Source organism: Lycium barbarum, chromosome 12 (genome assembly GCF_019175385.1).
Source record: "Lycium barbarum isolate Lr01 chromosome 12, ASM1917538v2, whole genome shotgun sequence".
Classification (NCBI taxonomy): Eukaryota; Viridiplantae; Streptophyta; class Magnoliopsida; order Solanales; family Solanaceae; genus Lycium; species Lycium barbarum.
In genome coordinates, this window is record NC_083348.1 from 72624135 (window position 1) to 72643292 (window position 19158).

A 19158-nucleotide genomic window follows, 5' to 3' on the forward strand; every position below is an offset into this window, starting at 1 on the left:
AATCCGAAGTGTTGGGCCCGTGCTGCGCACCGGCATAGGCCATCTAGTATGGATAAGAAAGGTGAATTAAGAAATGTAGTATATTGGTAGCAAAAACAAGAACAACCCAGAGAAAAATAAGATCTCTTGTCCTTTTTATGTGTAAAAAGGTCATATACTAAATTTCATTTTATAAAGTGGTAAAAAACCGTTTCTCCAAAAAACTAGTAAGTAAAGAGGAAATTAGTTAAAAAAGGTCTTTACAAAATAAATAGAGGTATATGACCCTTGTATGACCTTCTGTATACATAAATGATTTTGAAATAATACAGAGGCAATCCGTTATATTTTATAGAGGGTCATTTAATCAATTCTATGAAAATGAAAAAATATCTTGATTTTTTTTTAAGGCCCTGTTTGGCCATAAATACCAATTTTTTTTTCACTTTTTTTTTGAATTTTTGAAGTTGGAAGTTGGAGTTGGAGTTGTGTTTGGCCATAATTTTTGGTGAAATGTAGTGTAAAAAAGTGAAAAAAGTTAATTTTTTTTAAAAAATAAGTTTTTTTCGTTTTTGGTATTCCGGAGTTATATTCCGAAAAAAAGTAAATATATTTTATAGCCAAACGCCAAAAGAAAAAAAGTGAATAATTTTTATGACCAACTGTCACGGGCCGCCTCCTTTCTCGTGTCTGTGGTACACTAATGGCCCGTGCGGCGCCCGTAGTCCAGGCGGACTACGAGCCAGCCTAATGATAGTCCCAGGACTCATGGCATGATCTTAAGTCCATGGCTTTGGAGGCTTAGCTTCAACGGTGCTGCTGAGACGATGTCAAGGCTTTGGCCTTGCCTTGCTAGAATGCCCCTGTGGCAGGTTTCATAGGTTCTGTCTTTGCCTGCACTCACACTTGGGGTTGGCTATGGACATGACAGTCCCTCGCCAGGAGCTGAGCGTCGCGGGTGCGCGCACAGTCCAATCCTCTGGCTTGACACTGGTCGGGTGCCTGTACGCCCGAGCGGTGCGACGCCTGAGTAGGGCAACTCCTGAATCCTTGGCCTATGTCATGGGTGTTCTTTGTAGTATGCCTATGATGCAGCTTTGCTAAATGTAGCCCTCGCGACATACTTCCATCTTGCACGGTGCAGCGTCGCCCTACGACTGCACGTCTAGGCCAACGGACCCTTGCTCGCTAGGCTGACGCCCACTAAAAGTTGCAACAAGGAAAATGGATGGAAAGAAGTCGGAAGAGATTCTTCCAACTAGTGAAATGACATAACTAACCCTCCCACTCGCAATACGCATCACGATTCCATTTGTCGAGATTAGTTTAATAAACCCACACCGCCCCTTTACACAACCGTCATAACACAAAAGGTTAACTCCGTCATTACACTCTTAAACCACCACACGTGTATATCAAATTATTAAAACCCCCAAACCCCCAGGATCCCTCCACGTGTCCAATAATTTCCCCATCAACGGGCAGGATCTTCCCATTGAGAAACACAGAGAAAACACAAGGTCCAAAATCCAAAACACGGAGAAAGAGAAGAGCACTATATCCAGTAAAACAATAGCACAAGGATCGATGACGTGGCAAAAGAGTTTTCGAAATCCCGCCCAAACCACTAGGATTCGATTTTTAGAGAGGCAAAATTCTTTTAGAGTCCTTCAACACGAAGCCCTTCTTATAGAGCCTTCTACACACACACAACTCTTAAACACAACGCACCAAAATCACAATAGTAATATCTCTCTGTGTTTTCTTCTCTCTAAAGGTAATACGTAACCCTAAAACGTTGACTCGACCGTTTTTTCACTTTTTTCGCCGGTTCAGTACCGATTTTTACCGGTTTTCGGTGTTACTGATTTTCAAAAAACTGGTTCAGTACCGATTTTTACCGGTTTTCGGTGTTACTGATTTTCAAAAAACTGGTTCAGTACCGATTTTTACCAGTTTTCGCCGGTTCAGTACCGATTCTTACTGGTTTTTGGTGTTTTGTTGCAGGTTTTGACATGAAAGGAGGTAAATCGAAGGCTAAAGCTGATACTAAGTGAGTTTTCATCTGTTTTAACTAATATTTTTGATTTGTTTAGTTATAAAGTTTCAGATCTAGGTTTTTTCGGTGTTTCTATCTGAGATTTTGTTGAGTTCGTGTTGTTAAAATTTGTTGCTGTTTGATAAATTCGTATTGTTAAGTTTTGTAGCTATTTGTTGATTTCTATCTGAGATTTCGTTGAGTTCGTGTTGTTAAAATTTCTTGCTATTTGATAAATTCATATTGTTAAGTTTTGTAGCTATTTGTTGATTTCTATCTGAGATTTTGTTGAGTTCGTGTTGTTAAAATTTGTTGCTATTTGATAAATTCGTGTTGTTAAAATTTGTTGCTATTTGTTGAGTTGGCGTTGTTAAGTTTTGTTGCTATTTGTTGAGTTCGCGTTGTTGAAATTTGTTGCTATTTGTTGAATTCGTGTTGTTTTGTTGCTGTTTGTTAAATTCGTGTTGTTAAAACTTGTTGCTATTTGTTGAATTCGTGATGTTAATTTGTTGCTATTTGATGAATCCTTACAGGCTTGGAGTAAGGAAGAAGGCAACTGAGAGTAAGAAAGCGAAGAACGCTGCAAAGGATCCTAACAAACCTAAGAGGCCTCCAAGTGCTTTCTTCGTTTTCATGTATGCATCTACTTGTTGTATTTATTGTTATTTTGTGTTTGAAAAAAGCTATATTTAATGGTGCTAATTGTGTGTTTTGATGAATAAAGGGAGGAGTTCAGGAAAACTTACAAGGAAAAACATCCGGGCAACAAATCTGTTGCGGTTGTAAGTAGTTTACCCTAAACAGATTCTTAATTAGTTTTTGTGGTTGAGCTTTATGTTAATCAGTATTTGTGACACTAAATTATAGGTTGGTAAAGCTGGTGGAGACAAGTGGAAACAGTTAACTGATGCTGTGAGTATAAGCACTGAAAAAAACTCTCATCAAATTGCCTTACATTGAAATATGTATTAAACTGAAAATCTTTATTTGATTGTTAAATTGATTTAGGAGAAAGCACCTTACCAAGCAAAGGCTGAGAAAAGAAAGGCTGAATACCAAAAGAACATGGATGCCTATAACAGGAAGCTGGTAAATACTTTGTTCTTACTAATTTTAACTTTTATGTGTATGTCTATATGCTATGTTTATTTGTTTTACAAGTTTTTTTTTTTCCTGGTGCAACACAGGCTGGTGATGATGCGGATGATGACGAATCTGATAAGTCAAAGTCTGAGGTACACGATGATGACGAGGATGATGATGGAAGCGAAGAGGTTTACATTTGTGAATCTTTGATGATTTTTTTGTGATTTGTGGGAGTTTTATTGATGATCGTTATTCATGTTTTTCACAGGAGGATGATGATTAAACAATTAATAGCCGTTGAAATGCAGAAAATGATGACTGAAGTTCACGTAGGAATTGCTATCAGTCCTTCCCTTGATAAATAGATGCCCTCTTTTATGTTCTTTTGTTTTTGTTTTTTGTTTTTGGGGGTTTAGTTTGGGACAGGAAAAGGAAAATCAGATTAGCTGCCTTGGAACACTCTTAAAGTGGGTTTATGTAATTTGTAGTTTGGTGCTATTTAATGAAAATTCAGCTAGGGATTTCCCTTTGTTTCTAGTATACATTTGATCTGATCCGTTTCCTGATATTGCAATGTTGGGTGCCAAATATCTTTTGTTTGCGTTTGTTATTGCATCAATGATAGCTTTCTGATCATTTTCTTTATGGCGTTGGGACCCGGTCTCGTTTTTCACTTGCACATAAACAATTGTGCGGAAGCATCTTTTCCTGTTGGTCTTTAGAAAAAAAAAAGGTGCTGTATCTTTCTGTAGCTTTTTTGCTTTCGACTTGGTCATTGTATCTTGTTCAGTTGGGTTAATTCTTATGGTGGAGTGTGACTATTCTTATGCGACTTGTCTGAAATCTGATAATGTAATCCTAATCTTTTAGCTGCTCTTCTCTAGTCTCTCCTTTCCATGTGAGTCCACATTTTTGTAGGATGGGGAAATGAATAATTGACTTGCACGTGTTGGTTATTGTTTTAATTCTCTGTATATAGGATCCTAAGCGTGAAGTTATCTGGTTGTGAATTAACGTGGGACAGATAGAAATATGTATAGATTATAATTACTGTAGACCTCAAGGATTGTCATTGTCGCGGAGTGGTTCAAGGGTCTATTATTGCTTGTATCGTCCCCTCAACTCATAGCGGTCCATTACCTAGCGTTTCTTGTCAGTTGACCAAATTCTTCATATTTGTCTTTTCTTTAATATGGCAGTGTGTAACTAGTTATGTATTAATTTGATTGTTGTATCATTTCAAATATTGTTAACTATAGACGAGACCATCTCTCCTGTATGGTGCGATGATATAACGATCATTGCGTCTTAGATTTTGTTTTTTTACTTATATATTTATGTTGATGATTAAGAAATTTAATAAATGTCTCGCAGTAACTCAAAAGGTAGTCTCATGTGTTGATTAGGGAATAAGAAAATGACAATCCACAACGACGCTTCAGTCCCAAAAAGAGTGGGTTCAGTGAAATGCTTCCTTGTGAGTTGACTGGTTCTCTATGCGCACATTAAACTGTCAAAACAGAACTTGCTTGTCAGGTTGGAGGTAGGACTACCAGACAGTGTTTAAGAAGCTACTTTTGACTTATTCAATTTACCGTCAGTAATAGAATTCTCTCTTCTGTACATGTGCAAACTTAGAAAGATAAAATCAAGATGCATTCCACTTGCTGTAAACCTGAAAAGTGTCGAGAGGGAGATAACGATTCTGCTTTCGCCTTCTTGCTTTCTTATTGTTGTTCATCTTTCACTATGCCGGTGAATACAATCGATTAAGGCAATTTAAACATGAAATCTGACGCAAATTTGTCTAAATGCAGAAATGCCTTTGTTAAAATGAATATTAGATTGTATTCTGCCGCACATCTGAATACGTTAACATGTAATTTACATCAATGCCAACCTTCTATAGAGAAACATATCCACCTCCTAACAACCATGCCTCTTTGAAAGAATCTTATCAAACGTTGTAGTTATGAACTCAAGAGTCATGAAAACTATTTACATAATAAGTACAAGGAAGAAGAAAAGAACATCTCAAACTCCAGTCCCATAAAAAGGAAAAAATAGAAAATATCCGGCAAAATACTCGGAATATTAATCTAATATACATTTCCAGCAAAACATTTTTTAAGCGTGGAGTGAAGTAATCACTAATTTGTCTTGTCGTTTCCAGCAAATCTCAACACCTCTTTAGCCATGGAAGAAAATGACTTGGCTGTGTCCTGCATCTCAGTACTTTTAATGTTGATGCCCTGCACATACACATTTACAAACAATCAGTACTTTCTCGGTTATGCTTTCCTCTATCTTTAATTGGAGGTACTATCAATAAGTCTAGATAAGCCTAAACATTTCAGACATATAGAGACTAACAGTCTTTGTAATTTACTAGGGTAAATATAGTTCTGAGAAGATGTCCACAATGAAAGCCACACTATGGTACCTGCAACTTCTTCTGATTTTCACTGAGCTTTGACTTTGCTGCCTCTGCAGCACTTGGTTCCTGCAATTATAGTAGGAAATTTACTTATATCGCAAGGATAGCATCGAGCTAGTTGCACTCAGTTAAATTACTAAAATTATTGAGATAACTAATAAGGATGGAGGTCAAGGGTTACTTCCCAAACTGTTAGGAAGTAAAAGAGGACACCAAGTGATAAATGCTGTTTATTTCCCAACAAGTACATCTTTTTCACTTCCCTTTCTACTAGACAATATAGTTTTAATGCCCTTGCTTACCCTTACCCTTTTCTCGAACCAAAAAGACTGAATGCAGGAAAGAATACTTACAGCAGAAGCAGTGTACCCATATCTTTTCTTAATTTGACCAACAGTATCTGCCTTGTCATCTTTCGGTGCATCATTTATCGGGGCTTTATCGTTTTTGACCTTCATGTGCATAAACTTTCCTGTAAAAACAAGAACAATGATTTCTAAATGAATAATGTGAAAATGGTATGGAAGTACTGGTTATTCAGCACCACAATATTAAGCGTAATATAAAAGACAGCTAAAAGACTGACGGGAATTCCTAATAACTGGTGAATGGAGACATGTGTGACAGAATTAACATTACTCGGTTGAAAGCTGAAAGTGTTACTAATACTTCTGTGCTATATGTGTATACATTGACAGACATTTTCTGTGCAGCTATTGATCCGAGTGCACCATGTGGAATATTATCACTTTCTTGACTACTCTTACCTTTCAGAGCCTGAAATGTATTTGTAAGGTTCTGCTTGTTTAGTGCTCCAGCCATTGGATTTCCCTTCTGTTTCTCTTCTGGATCTTCAATTTCAATGTCATCTTTAGAGGAAAAAGAAAAAAAAGTTATGTACCGTTTGAAAAGCAACTAATATCTTCTGAGAGGGACAAACTGTGAGCAACTCCTTTAAGTAATACACTCGATCAGACTTTCATCAACCAGAACGTTTAGGTTTTCATGAAAATACAAAAAAGTTCAGCAGGTAAAATTAGTAATTCTTTTAGGTTCTTATTTGTTACTGCCCCACTTTCACTTTTTTCTCATCAGATTTCAGTTCAGTCTGAGAAGAGCATTATGCAGGCTCTTGCCCTTATCAGGTCATGCGAGGTACCTCAGTCCACTGGAGGAAGTGAATGACGAAAAAAATGGACAACCGTTATAAGAGACAAAAAGTACCTATATCCAAATCATCATCCTTTTTGTTCCTGCCTAACGTTTCTTCGCTCTGTATGTGCGATGGAAAGTTGTCAGCTGAAAATACTGCCGACATCTCTTCAATACCTACTCTTGCATTTTCAACTCCGGTGTCAGGCACATTGCTTGCCTTATTTCCCTTGGCATCTTTGAAAACAGATCCAAAAATTCCCTAGAGTCAAGAAAGTAAAAGAAATTAGTATTTAATAATGAACTGACCGTATAGTTAAAATTTCAGGATACCTTTTTCTTTTCTTTTTGGATGATGGGTGCAGAGATCTGCCCTGGTTCAACCACTAGATCTCTATCATAAACTTGGGAAGCAAAGTCCAGGAACCTATCATGCAGCAATACTGTGAATGCAGGCGATACTGTTTTTCTTATAAAATAATTGAATTCTCACCGGGGATGGGAAGTGAAGGAGGTGGGGAATGCGAGTATGTTCGGTTATTCATCCTTAGGAATGCATATGAATAATCAAGAAAAGAGCAGGGCAGTCAAATGAAAAAAAGATGTGGTTGCTGGAATATTTGTCACCTGAAGGTGTCATTTTGCAAGGAAACTGAGACGAAGAACATTTCTTGATCCCTGTCAACCTAGTCATAAATAATTTTTGGAGTTCAAGTCAGAATTAAAAGGTAAAAAACTTATCAAAAGTACAAAATGCCTAAAGTATCTGAACTATACCACTATGAGATCACCATTTTTTGATGCGCATATTGAATGGTCAGCAATGGAGTTTGCCTTCGGAGGCGAAAGTATGAGGCCACTAACTGAAGTTTCCTTTAAAAGGGACAACTCCGGAAGAGACCTGAAGTTTGACAGACTAAAGTCAGCAGATAGTTTCCCCCTTGTTTCACTGAAAACATATAGCTAAGGTACTGAAGGAGAAAATCAAGTGCACTTTATATGCACAAGCTTCTAGTGGGCACTCATCAGCTTATATTAAGTGAACTTCATAGCGTACCCTAGAGGAATTTAGAAAAGGAAATAGAGAAGCACTGGTAAGCTCTGTTTGAAGAGGCAAAATCTAGATGTTTTAAAGCATTATATTCTTGTGCGCTAGATGAATCTGATGATTTGGAGATCTAGAATGCACATATGCTTTTGAACTAGAACAAAAAGAAAAAATTCTAAGCCAAATAAACACCATGTATGATCCATGACAGAATTAAACAACAAAGAGCAGTTTTGATAATATTACGGAGCACAATAATTCTCATATATCTGGTCACATCAATAGAAGAAACATTACCTAATCTCAATTTTTCCGTTGGAGAAGAGAAGCACAACGCCGGCCTCAGGCGTGTCAAATGTTGATGCCCAGCAACACAAAGAAGAATGGAACTTCTTTTTGTAGTATACTTTCTTAATACCCTGAATATATTGCAAGCAAAGAGAACATGCACTGAGATGGATAGTGTGCTAGTTTTATATATGCCCACAAGACAAATAGACACCCACCTGAACAATATGCAATAAAGAATAGACATATACAGCTTTTTCAGAACAGAGCAATACTAGTGGTTGCTTTGATGAAATATTATTTGAATTCCCCTTAATCATGTCTATACCATCTGAAATGCTTAATCCTCGACCAGACAGTTCTTGTTCATCTGCACCAAATGTAGAAAAAAGGAAAATACATGAATCTTTGCTAATTTTAAGCGTTCATGAGAAAGCTTTGTCATGAACATGAACAACAGATTCTATAAAGATGGTTAAATACCCAAAATCTGCATAAATAAAGCTCTGGATGGTTTCTTTGGATGAACCAATGAAGGGCTTAGTATGTTTCCTGTTTCTGTCTCAAGGGCCAAGACTGATGAATCCTTGGTCGCTACCACTAAGATATTCTTGTCGAATCCATGCAAGCTACACGTGTTGAACTGCATAGAGATGACACCAGTGCAGAGTTCACTAGCAATATGTGTTTGATACAGTATGGTTTTGCTGTCGGAATCAATTAATACCACCTGCATACCACAAATTATGGGACTTCAAACACTCAATCTTTTCATATGAACAGTCGACTTGAAAAGCATCTTCAATATGTCACATACGCCCCACTATACAATCCAAGGAAAACCGGTCACTGGGAACTTTTTCTTACAAGGGGCCGAACAAAATTCAGTTAGGGTACTTATCAGAAACTGAGAATTACTAGAGCCTTCCAAAATGGAAGTGTAAAACCAAGCTGCTTTCCAGTTAAAAGCTTTGAAGCCATCCATACTAGACAACCTCCATCTTACACCGAATTAACAATCCTAAAATACTGAGATATACAGTTCATGTTCTGCACATATCCTACAAACTTACTATAGTGGCACTATTATCAAATGATTGATACCAACATTTGCGTTGGAAGGAGAAAGGTGCAGTATTAAAGTGCTAGAAAACCTAAAGGAATACAATGAATGATATATAGCTGGAAGAAAGATAGAAGCAGAAGCTCACATATCCTTGGTCAGACCCAACAGCAAAATACTTAGAATCCTGGCTGGTACTTATAGAAAGTACAGCTCCATTAACCTTAACAAGCTTGACGCTCTGGATTGGGTTGCTTCCTTTCTTTGAACCTACTGGAATAGTGTGAATAAGTCAAAAATTCCTTCTTTTTGCTGATTCTGGAAACATGTGTACATAGAGTAAAGGCAAAGGGCATGTTTATGTTTTAAGAGATCAAAACAGTTTAAGACAAAATAAAATGAAAACAATGCAGAAACATCCACTGTAATTTTGAAAGTTACAAGATAGCGGATACCCCTAACTAATCTGTGATGTATCATAACATTCTCAATTTTTTTTTGACATTCATGTGTCATACCTTGAAAGGACAGAAAACTGGTATCTGGGGCAAAAAAATCAGGTTTGAACTTATAGATTCGTACCTGCACGACAAGTACACAGAGACCCTCAGAATGCAGAAAAATCCTTTATTTTGGTAAATCCATAACAGAGACTTTACCGTTCCAGCTTGATCACCAGATATGAGGATATGTAAGTCAGAGGTAAGACACAATGCCGTTAGGGGTACACCACTTAAGGAAAGGTTGTCCTCACTCTGCAGAGTTGAAGTTACGTGAATTTGAAGGGCAATAAACAGAAGAAGCTAATCGTTGACAAGATGGATAGGTTCATTACCTGCTGAGTTAGTGACGCAATAGGAAGTGGATTTGGGCATGAGACATCCCATAAGTTTATGGTTCCATCACTGTGACCACTTAAGAATACATTTTTGGCCTTAGAAAATTGAGTTGAATTTGACCCGGTTCCATCTTTTTGTGCCCTCTCAAATGGGAAAAGAGGCATGCTATCTTTAATCAGGCTACTATAGTCCTGCATAACCAAAAAAGTATGTCGTTAATTATAGCCTCGAAAAAAACAATTGTAGAAGTAAAATGTATCAGATTGAGAAAAATTATGTTCACCTGATCCATGGAAAACAACATGTAAGGATTGTTTACGATGAATTTTGCAATGGTGATGCTTGAATCAACAAGTGGGAGCTTCACCTTCACTTCCCTTGGAAGTGATGGTGGTGACCTGGACTGGTACTGTAATAGGTACCTTTCAATTAAAGAATCATCATATGTGTAAATTTGGCCAGACTTTGCTACCAAAAGTAATGAATTGTTAATGTTCTTTCTCAATGCAGGGAAGCTTGATATAATCTCCATGTCCAGACAAGACTCAGGAGGGTTGAGTCCCAATTTAATTGTGCGAGATTCAGTGTGCTCATTTAGTAGAACTACCTGCCAAATGACAAATCATATGACTTCAATTGAATGCAGGCTAATGCATGAAAATAGGAGAGTAATCCAACACAAAAAACCCTACTTAATGTTCTAATAAAAGATGGGATGAGTGTGCAACCATCACCATTGGATTAGCCATATTCAGCAACTACTCTTGAAAGTAAAGTGAGATAAACCTAGACTAATGAATAATTAAATGGCAACAGATTCGAAAAAGGAAACTATGTGGTGATAAGTTGCAACAATAACAAATTAACATTACCTAAATTAAAGTGACAGTTATACATGAGGACTAGTGTCCAAACTCTGAATTCACCAAGAAAAGCAAAGTGAGAATAAAATAAACACATATAAGTAGCCAAGACAAAGTAACCTGTAGCAAGTTTGCCGCTTGACTATCTGGGGAGCCCATAACATATAATCGACTGGCCTTTCCTTCTGCATAGGACCAAATTAATTTTGCTATAGGGATTTTGTCTAACTTATATCCAAGATTCAGTTTACAAATTGGGGCACTTTGAGTTCCACTAGGCACTTCCTCAAGTTCTTGATCTATGCTTGAATTTGAAGTAGCTGGAATACTCCAGATGAATATCTCTCCATTGCTGTATCCAACAACTAGTTTACTTCCATAAGGACAGCACCAACATGCTGTGGTTGCTTTTTTTGTCTCATGACCCATAGATTGCAGAGGACTCCCTCCAGTTATAAAGATTGCTTTGCTTTCTCGAATCGACCATAGTGTTATAACACCATCTTTGTAAACAATTGCCACCCTGCATCAAATAAAGATTTTCCGTAATGGTATAGTAATGTAGTTATCTCCATACAATCATCAAAAAAATAATAAACCTTTGCTCCGTAAAAGCATATTCAGTTGCAGCATGATATAGTCTGAGGACAAATTCAACAGATAAAGTTATCAGTAGTGCCTTTATGTCTAGTAAGTATAACTTTTAATAAGCTCAGATAACCCCTATGTTACACAAAATGAACTTCTGATAAAGTTACCGACCTACTTTTGGAACATTGAGATATCTATGGTCAGTAACCTCTAAAATTAGAGATTCTAACAATGTTAATCAGATTTTGTGTATTATTAACTTTCTTCACATCAGCAGAAATTCTCTTACAATAAGAGTTAAGAAAAAAAATCTCCAGCAAAGAAGAGAGAGAACTACTAATGGAAGCACTAAGCTTGTGCCGCAAAACGTACAAGCTGGTGTTCCTTGATCTGGGTCCTTAGAAACTAAGAAAATTTAGTATAAAAGTTACCTTTTACTTTCTGCAGCAGGTTGAGGCAGTATATGTGCTACAGCAGTGTCCCCGGCAACTTCATTTGATAGGCCTGAATGAGGATCATTTTGTCAGGCCAACATGGGGTGGTATGTATTGAGGACCTATGCATAGAATAATGACCGAACCATCTGTTTAACAGTTCTCTTTACTTTTTTTTTCTATTATTGGGGGACAACCTTCAAACTGTCTATAAAATGTTTTCTGTTGTTCCTAATGCCAATTTGAATCCACAGTTAATGTTCCGGAATACAAAAACTTCGGTACACTAGAAGTTGCTTATAGTTGAAACAAATGGATTTTAACTTAATATGTATATTTTCATCTATGAGCCCCTTAACCAAGTTATAAGCATTAATGATCACAAACAAGTACGAGAATTTCTCAAGCAACTTTGCTTCATGAGTAAACTGCAGTTGAATTTTAGCATCAACAAAAATGGAACAACAAATAAGCAACAGGTGTAAAAGAGGAACGGGTCTCACCATGAGATGCTGAAAGAGGGATACAATATTTCATTCTCTCTATATTACAGGGTTCTTTAACAAACTTCATAAGTGAAACATGTCCTGATGAGTCTCCAAGATACCTGAGGACAGCACAATGAATCACAGGTTCATGTCTTCTTCGCATACAAATCAGCTTAACTTAGTTGTACCTTAGACGCACTTACAGGTAGGGAGTGTGCTGTATGAGTGTAACAGAGGTGATTTCCCTGTCGAAGTCATGGAAATTACACAAATACTTCTGCTCTACATCCCAGACCTAATGAGACCACCAAATAATCAAATTATTAGTTTCACAACACAGTTATTGCCACACTCATGCAGGGATATATAGCCGAGAAAGTTAAACTTTTAAGTCACAGCAATGGAAAGAAAACTCCTACTTAAAAAAATAAAGTGAGGAAAGACAATGGTACTGCTTGTAGAGTATGCTAAAAGAGTTTCATCGAATAACTTGCCTCTATTCGGTTATTGGAGTTTATGTTAATGAGGAGACCTTGGTTCTCCATAAACTGCAAGACGGAAAAAATCAGTTAGCATAAGCTTGCAAATAAACATTTTCATCAGAGATCAGTTTTTTTTATTTTGTTAGATGCTTGCTCATGGTATTAGCATCTATTTCAATGTCAATGAAGAAATTTCTTTGCGGGGTTCAGAAGATCCATACCTGCAAACATTTACTTGACACTGTATCCGATGATACCAACTGAGCTTGTGTGCTATCTTTTCCAAATAATTTGATCCGTCCATCTCTGCATATTAAACACAAAATATTTCAACACCTCGAGTCACGGGCCTAAAGGATTGATTTTTCCTACTGCTACTGAAATGCTGTATAACATTTTCTCATGAGCATTAATCTCCCCTTTAACAGCCCAGTGCACAAAGCATCTCGCCTTAACAGGGTTTGGGGAACGGCCGCACCGAAAGGGATGTGATGTAGACAGCATATCCTAATGCATTATTGCATTATTGCATGCTTCTATAGGTCACAAGAAATGCTCCAAGGCTCCGGTAATATCATATCTACCATAAAGCCGTATCTTTCGTTTTTTCAATCCCTCCCTTTCTTGTTAAGTAGTCTTGCTTTCGTGACTTGCTGTTTTAGCTAGAGATTATGGCTTGACGTTAAGTACAAGAATCACATAAACTTCAAATGCTAGTGTGAATGGATTATTCTATATATATGAGGAACAACACTTACTTGGTTGCAAGAGCAACAATTTTTTGAATGGAGTCATAAGCGGATAGCACAGATCCTGATGGGATACCATAATGAAAAACACAGCGGGGATTTACGTCATGAGGTTTCAGACCATCTGAATCTCCACTAGGCTGCAACAAGAAGATTTAACATTGTGAAAAAACTAAAATGCAACTGTCTTTCACTTAATTTGCTCCAAGTTCCTAACTTTACCTCGAGATTTCACATGATCATCTGTTACTTAATTCATCAGTAAAGTAAAGTATCTTCATTTTATACATTTAATTTCACAGAGACCCTAGTTCATAAAAAAGAACAGCCTTAAAACTTAGTCAAAAAAATCTCACTGTGCTCCCTGCAACCGGTGCAAATGTCATGGCCACCAATCATATCAACATTTTCTTTTTAGGACTATCTGTTAAATTAGCAAACCTTTCTTTTTTTGATATCGTTATATCTATGGAACCAAAACCGCATACTCCCCCTCCCCCTTCGACACTTCATTTTTTTCCAAAAAGTATGTTTACTTTCTATAATAAAAAATAATTAAACTTTTTTTTTTACACTTAATAAAATAATTTATAGTCATATAGATGTCTAAGGTTTGTTTTAGATTACAAATTTCAAAATCCTTCCATTGTTTCTTAACCTTTGTAGCTAGTCAAATGACGTCAAATAAATTGGGACAGAAAGAGTAATAAAAAATAATTTCGTCAGTTGTAACAGTTCGGTTCTTTTTTGTTCTAATATTTTCCCTTTCCCACAAGAAACGCAACAATTTGCTCAAAAAGACATTAGCCCTTAGATTTTAAATTCGGAAGCACACTGCAGATCTATTGTTTTGCACGTTCATCCACGTGGATGAAACAACAGCATTTTCCTTTTTCTTTATCTGAATTATTCTTATACATCAAGGTACTAAGTAAAGTCAACTTTTTCTACTATTAAGAAGAGCTGGTTGGGCTCACTTTTTCGTCGTCCGTTTTAATTTAATAAAAAAAAATTATGGGTTTCATATATATTAAACAATAACTAATATTAAAAAAAAAATTATGAGCCCCATAATTCTAATATATATATATATATATATATATATATATATATATATATATATATATATATATCCGTTCCAATTTAATAAAAAAAAATTGTGAGCCCCATATATATTAAACAACAACTAATATTAAAAAAAATTGTGAGCCCCATAATTCTAATATATATATATATATGCATATGCATAAAAATAGTGCAAATTAATAATGTCAAAAAAAAAGTGCACCCCATATTAAATATATATATATATATATATATATATAAAAGTGCACCCCATATTAAAAAATCAAACAATATTCATGTAATTTCCAAAGTATCTCATTAAGTCAATAATGATGGATTCATTGCCACGTGCGTATTCGTAGCAAACACTAATATAATAAAGTTTTAAATACAAAGCACAAACTACAATGTTAAATTAATCGTGTTTAACATAGTATCTCATATTGACAAAATCAAGCAATATATATATATAAAAAAAAATGAATCCCATATTAAAAAAACAAACAATGTCAAAAAAAAAAGTGCAAAAAAAAATTGTGGGCCCTATAATTCTAATATATATGTATATATATATATATATATATATATATATATATATATATATATATATATATATATATATATATATATATGCATAAAAATAGTGCAAATTAATAATGTCCAAAAAAAAGTACACCCCATATTAAAAAATCAAACAATATTCATGTAATTTCCAAAGTATCTCATTAAGTCAATAATGATGGATTCATTGCCACGTGCGTATTCGTAGCAAACACTAATATAATAAAGTTTTAAATACGGAGCACAAACTACAATGTTATATTAATCGTGTTTTGAACATAATATCCCATATTAACAAAATCAAGCAATATATATATATAAAAAAAGAGTGAATCCCATATTAAAAAAACAAACAATGTCAAAAAAAAAAGTGCAGACTTTGTATTCGTAGCAAACACTAATATAATAAAGCTTTAGATACGGAGCACAAATTACAATGTTATATCAATCGTGTTTTGAACATAGTATATATATATATATTATATGCATAAAAATAGTGCAGACTAATAATGTCTAAAAGGGTGGGCCCCATACTAAACAACAACAAGCAATATAAAAAAAGAAAAAAAACTATATAAAGCATGGGTTTAGACCCATGCTTCGTCGTTCGTTGTCCCTTAAAAAAAAAGGTGGGCCCCATACTACATAACACCGAGCAATAAAAAAAAAGGAAAAAAAAAGTGGAACTCACCGTCTCCAAACTCATGGGAAAAAAAAAAAGTAGACCCTATATTATCAAAATCAAGCAATATCAAAAAAAAAAAAAGTGAACCCCATATTAAAAAAAATATAATGTTAAAAAAAAAGTGTTGGCTTTGTATTCGTAGCAAACACTAATATAATAAAATTTTAGATACGGAGTACAAACTACAATGTTATATTAATCGTTTTTTGAACATAATATATACTCTCTCTCTCTCTATAATCACTATTCAAAGACAATTATATACACATAGATGCACTATAATTTAAAGTGTGATCCGTAGGCAGGCATAAACCGTCTAGTTATTAGATAGTGAATTGATGTTTGGTTTCTTAAGGTTCATGGACCTCGTAATGGAATAATGGGTCTAGGGCCCACGGCCCACTTCTCTTTAAATATTTCATTTATTGAAGATCCATATTTGCGTGTACGCTCTGTCACTCGCTTTTTGATTATAAGTGCTAAAGCGTGCATAAGCAAAAATCAGATTTAGACAAAGGAATTAATTTCCTTTTTCTCCGAAAGATTTTATGTCAACCAACACGTGTCTTAAATTCATATGTTTTCATAAAATCCCAAATGACGATAGAAAGTAGGGGAGGTTTGGTACGTCTTAAAAGTGTCTTAACTAATCCATTTCATGGCCCACAGGCAAAAGCAGAGTAGCGTCACTCTAAGCCTGAGTAGCCGTAGACTAGTTTATACTTAAGCAAGATTTACGTGCCTCTTTTTCCGTCATTATTGTTATGCTCAATCCACTCCGTTACCAAAACCACAAGCTTAAGCGCTTTTTAAGGGTTTAGTAAAAAGTCATAAGTTGATCATCCTAACTTACAAATAAAGGTGTTCATGTATCGATTTTGAGTCAAAATTAAAACTAAATCAATCTAGTCAATTTTTAAAATTATTAAAATTAAACCAAATCAAATATAATATATATTCATCGGTTTGATTCGATTTGAGTCGATTTTTCGATTTTAAAGAAAACTAAAGGTATTGCTCTCTTTCATGTTTACTTTCTAAATTAATAGAGAATTTTCTATTCTTTTCCAACTTATAATTCGTTGTTACCTTTTTATTGTGGTAATTATAGTTTTTTTGGATTATAGAGAAAATGTCTTAGGATTACAAGTTTTAATTAAGTGAATAAATTTTATAGGAAATACAAAAAATAAATCTAGGTAAATCTCATAGTTATTTCTTTGACTAAATGAATTTCTTTAAAAAAAAATGGGCTTAAGGTATAAAGTTCATTAGCCTATTAGAGATAAATTAAAAAATTCTTAAAAAGTATACAAATTATTTAAACGTATTTATAAAAATTAAGATATTGTGTATATATAATTATAAAAATTATGTATAAATTTGCCGGTTTGGTTTGGTTTTTTCTTCGGTTTGCTTTTAGTAAAACCAAAATCAAACCAAATATTATTGATTTCTAAAAATTTAAAACCAAACCCAACCCAAGTAAATGTCGGTTTATCTAATCGGGTTGGTTTGAATTTCGGTTTAGATCAGTTTTTAACCAAACTGTAAACACCCCTACTTACAAGCAGTTTTATATTTGACCAAGTATTTTACAATTATTTCCTAAATATTTTTTCTATTTCTCAAAATATCTTTTTTAAAATAAAATTCTTAGCTTCCTCTTCACGCTGCATCTGTCCTTCCTTCTATTCTTTACACAAATACTATTAAATCTATAATTTTTAACAATTTTTTTTAAAGGATCTCCTAGTCATTCTAAAAAAAACAACTTATCAATATTTTTTTCTACCTAACATATCATCTGCTTATTAAGAGTTTCGACACTTCTATCCAAATAGATCAATGCTTATTTATGAAATCAATTTCATCACTTGCTTTTCACCACTTAAAAGCTTATCCAATCAGCTGACCCAAACAAACTCTTAATTCATATCTTCTTTTTTAGGTATAACTTTGTAAGTAAGTGTTTGTTACAGTATTGCTCTTACAGATCCTACTATCTTTATCAATAATGCAACTTCTAGACCTTGTATTTGACCACATTTTGAGCCAAATAGGTAATACTGATTACCAAAAACAGCATAATTAAATGCACCGGATCACTAAAGAAACAGTTTTTATTCACCCGTTTTTAATCAGATTCCTAAAACTCACTAAATAAATGATTCTTCCTCATCTTTTTTTAGAAATCCCAGATACAGAGGATATTGTTACTATATATGGTACTAATATCAATTCAGAAAGTTCATAAACTAGCAGTTTCACAGTATCTCTCCAAACTCCAGCTTCCTATTTCCTAATTATACTTTTGTTATATGGAGACTACAAGATGTAACCGAAAAGATAATATTCTTATTCTTATCTTAATTACCGCTTAAAATCAAAAGTAAAGCTTAGCGATTATTGCTTGATCGCGTCATGCTTCACGACTATCGAGATCAATCAAGTACAACTTGAAGAGCTTCTCCATGACAATTTCAAATTTCAAAAATATCATTCTTTTTAACTCAGAAACAGAAAACTAGAAGAAAGTAGTACTAAAATTAACATGAACTGAAAATGCAAATTCTCAGTGATGAAACAACACTTGACAAATGAAATCCACAGATTTTAATTTCTGACACTCTTCAAATTTGAATTTGAAATTCACTTAACCCAATCAAAAATAGAAAAAAAAAAAAAAAAAGAAGTCCAGAAATGAAGTTTAAAAGGTAAAAGTAATACAGATGACTGACCTTCTTAACAAAAGAAGCCTTCTCGACAAGCTTCTTCAACATACTCATACACACCCACGTGTGCTGCTCGAAGAACAAAGGAACCTTAAAGATCGAAGATAATTTGGGGGAGTGCTTAGTTAGACTTTAGGAAGAAAAACAAGAGAGAGAGAGAAGGCAGTTGAGTTTTACCGTTTCGATTTTGTGATTGGACAAGGATAGGCCGGAGTTTTATTTGTGTTCTTTTGTATTGTTTCTTCTGTTTTTCAAATGAGGGACACGTGGCGGCTGATGAGGTTGATCCGAAGATTGCGAGAGAGAAACGGGTTTGGACGGTGCCATCGGGTTACCAACTCTCTCAAAAACGACAAAACAATATCCATTTCCATATCATATGCATTTTCAAATAATCAGATGTTTGTATTGTTGTTTTTTTTTAGATAATATTCACACTCTGATAATGGGTGGTGTTTTTTTTTATCTTTGGGCACAACAAACTACTGGTTTTCAGAAAGTATGAAGTGTTAATTTAATTTATCTTTAATCAAATGTCTTGAAAAGAAGTAGAGATTTAATTAAGGGTGTAGGTA

General features: G+C 34.8%; 2 protein-coding genes across 4 annotated transcripts; one reads left to right on the top strand and one right to left on the bottom strand.

Annotated features, from left to right (window-relative positions):
- Nucleotides 1–1551: 1551 nt before the first annotated feature.
- On the top strand, nt 1552–3643 carry LOC132622823 (HMG1/2-like protein). Its single transcript, XM_060337493.1, has 8 exons — nt 1552–1756; nt 1987–2032; nt 2551–2652; nt 2742–2799; nt 2885–2929; nt 3026–3106; nt 3205–3291; nt 3372–3643. The coding sequence occupies exons 1-8, from the start codon at nt 1567–1569 to the stop codon at nt 3384–3386; spliced, it is 624 nt and encodes a 207-aa protein (XP_060193476.1). The 5' UTR covers nt 1552–1566; the 3' UTR covers nt 3387–3643.
- Nucleotides 3644–5045: 1402 nt separating this feature from the next.
- LOC132621837 (uncharacterized) lies at nt 5046–18872 on the bottom strand. 3 transcript variants are annotated; one of them, XM_060336289.1, is made up of 24 exons: nt 18590–18872; nt 13547–13677; nt 13010–13094; nt 12801–12854; nt 12510–12601; nt 12322–12425; nt 11816–11888; nt 10914–11316; nt 10214–10537; nt 9927–10121; nt 9751–9846; nt 9610–9673; nt 9240–9361; nt 8512–8758; nt 8247–8398; nt 8038–8159; nt 7470–7593; nt 7320–7378; nt 7026–7119; nt 6765–6954; nt 6308–6409; nt 5894–6012; nt 5547–5606; nt 5046–5355 (listed from the first exon to the last, which is right to left on the bottom strand). In XM_060336289.1, exons 1-24 carry the CDS (start codon nt 18635–18637, stop codon nt 5254–5256), a joined length of 3162 nt encoding a protein of 1053 aa, XP_060192272.1. In that variant the 5' UTR covers nt 18638–18872; the 3' UTR covers nt 5046–5253. The 3 variants fall into 3 exon arrangements, with proteins under 3 accessions (XP_060192272.1, XP_060192271.1, XP_060192273.1); XM_060336288.1 differs by having other exon boundaries at nt 9240–9364; XM_060336290.1 differs by lacking the exon at nt 18590–18872 and adding an exon at nt 13760–13901 and having other exon boundaries at nt 9240–9364.
- Nucleotides 18873–19158: the final 286 nt, after the last annotated feature.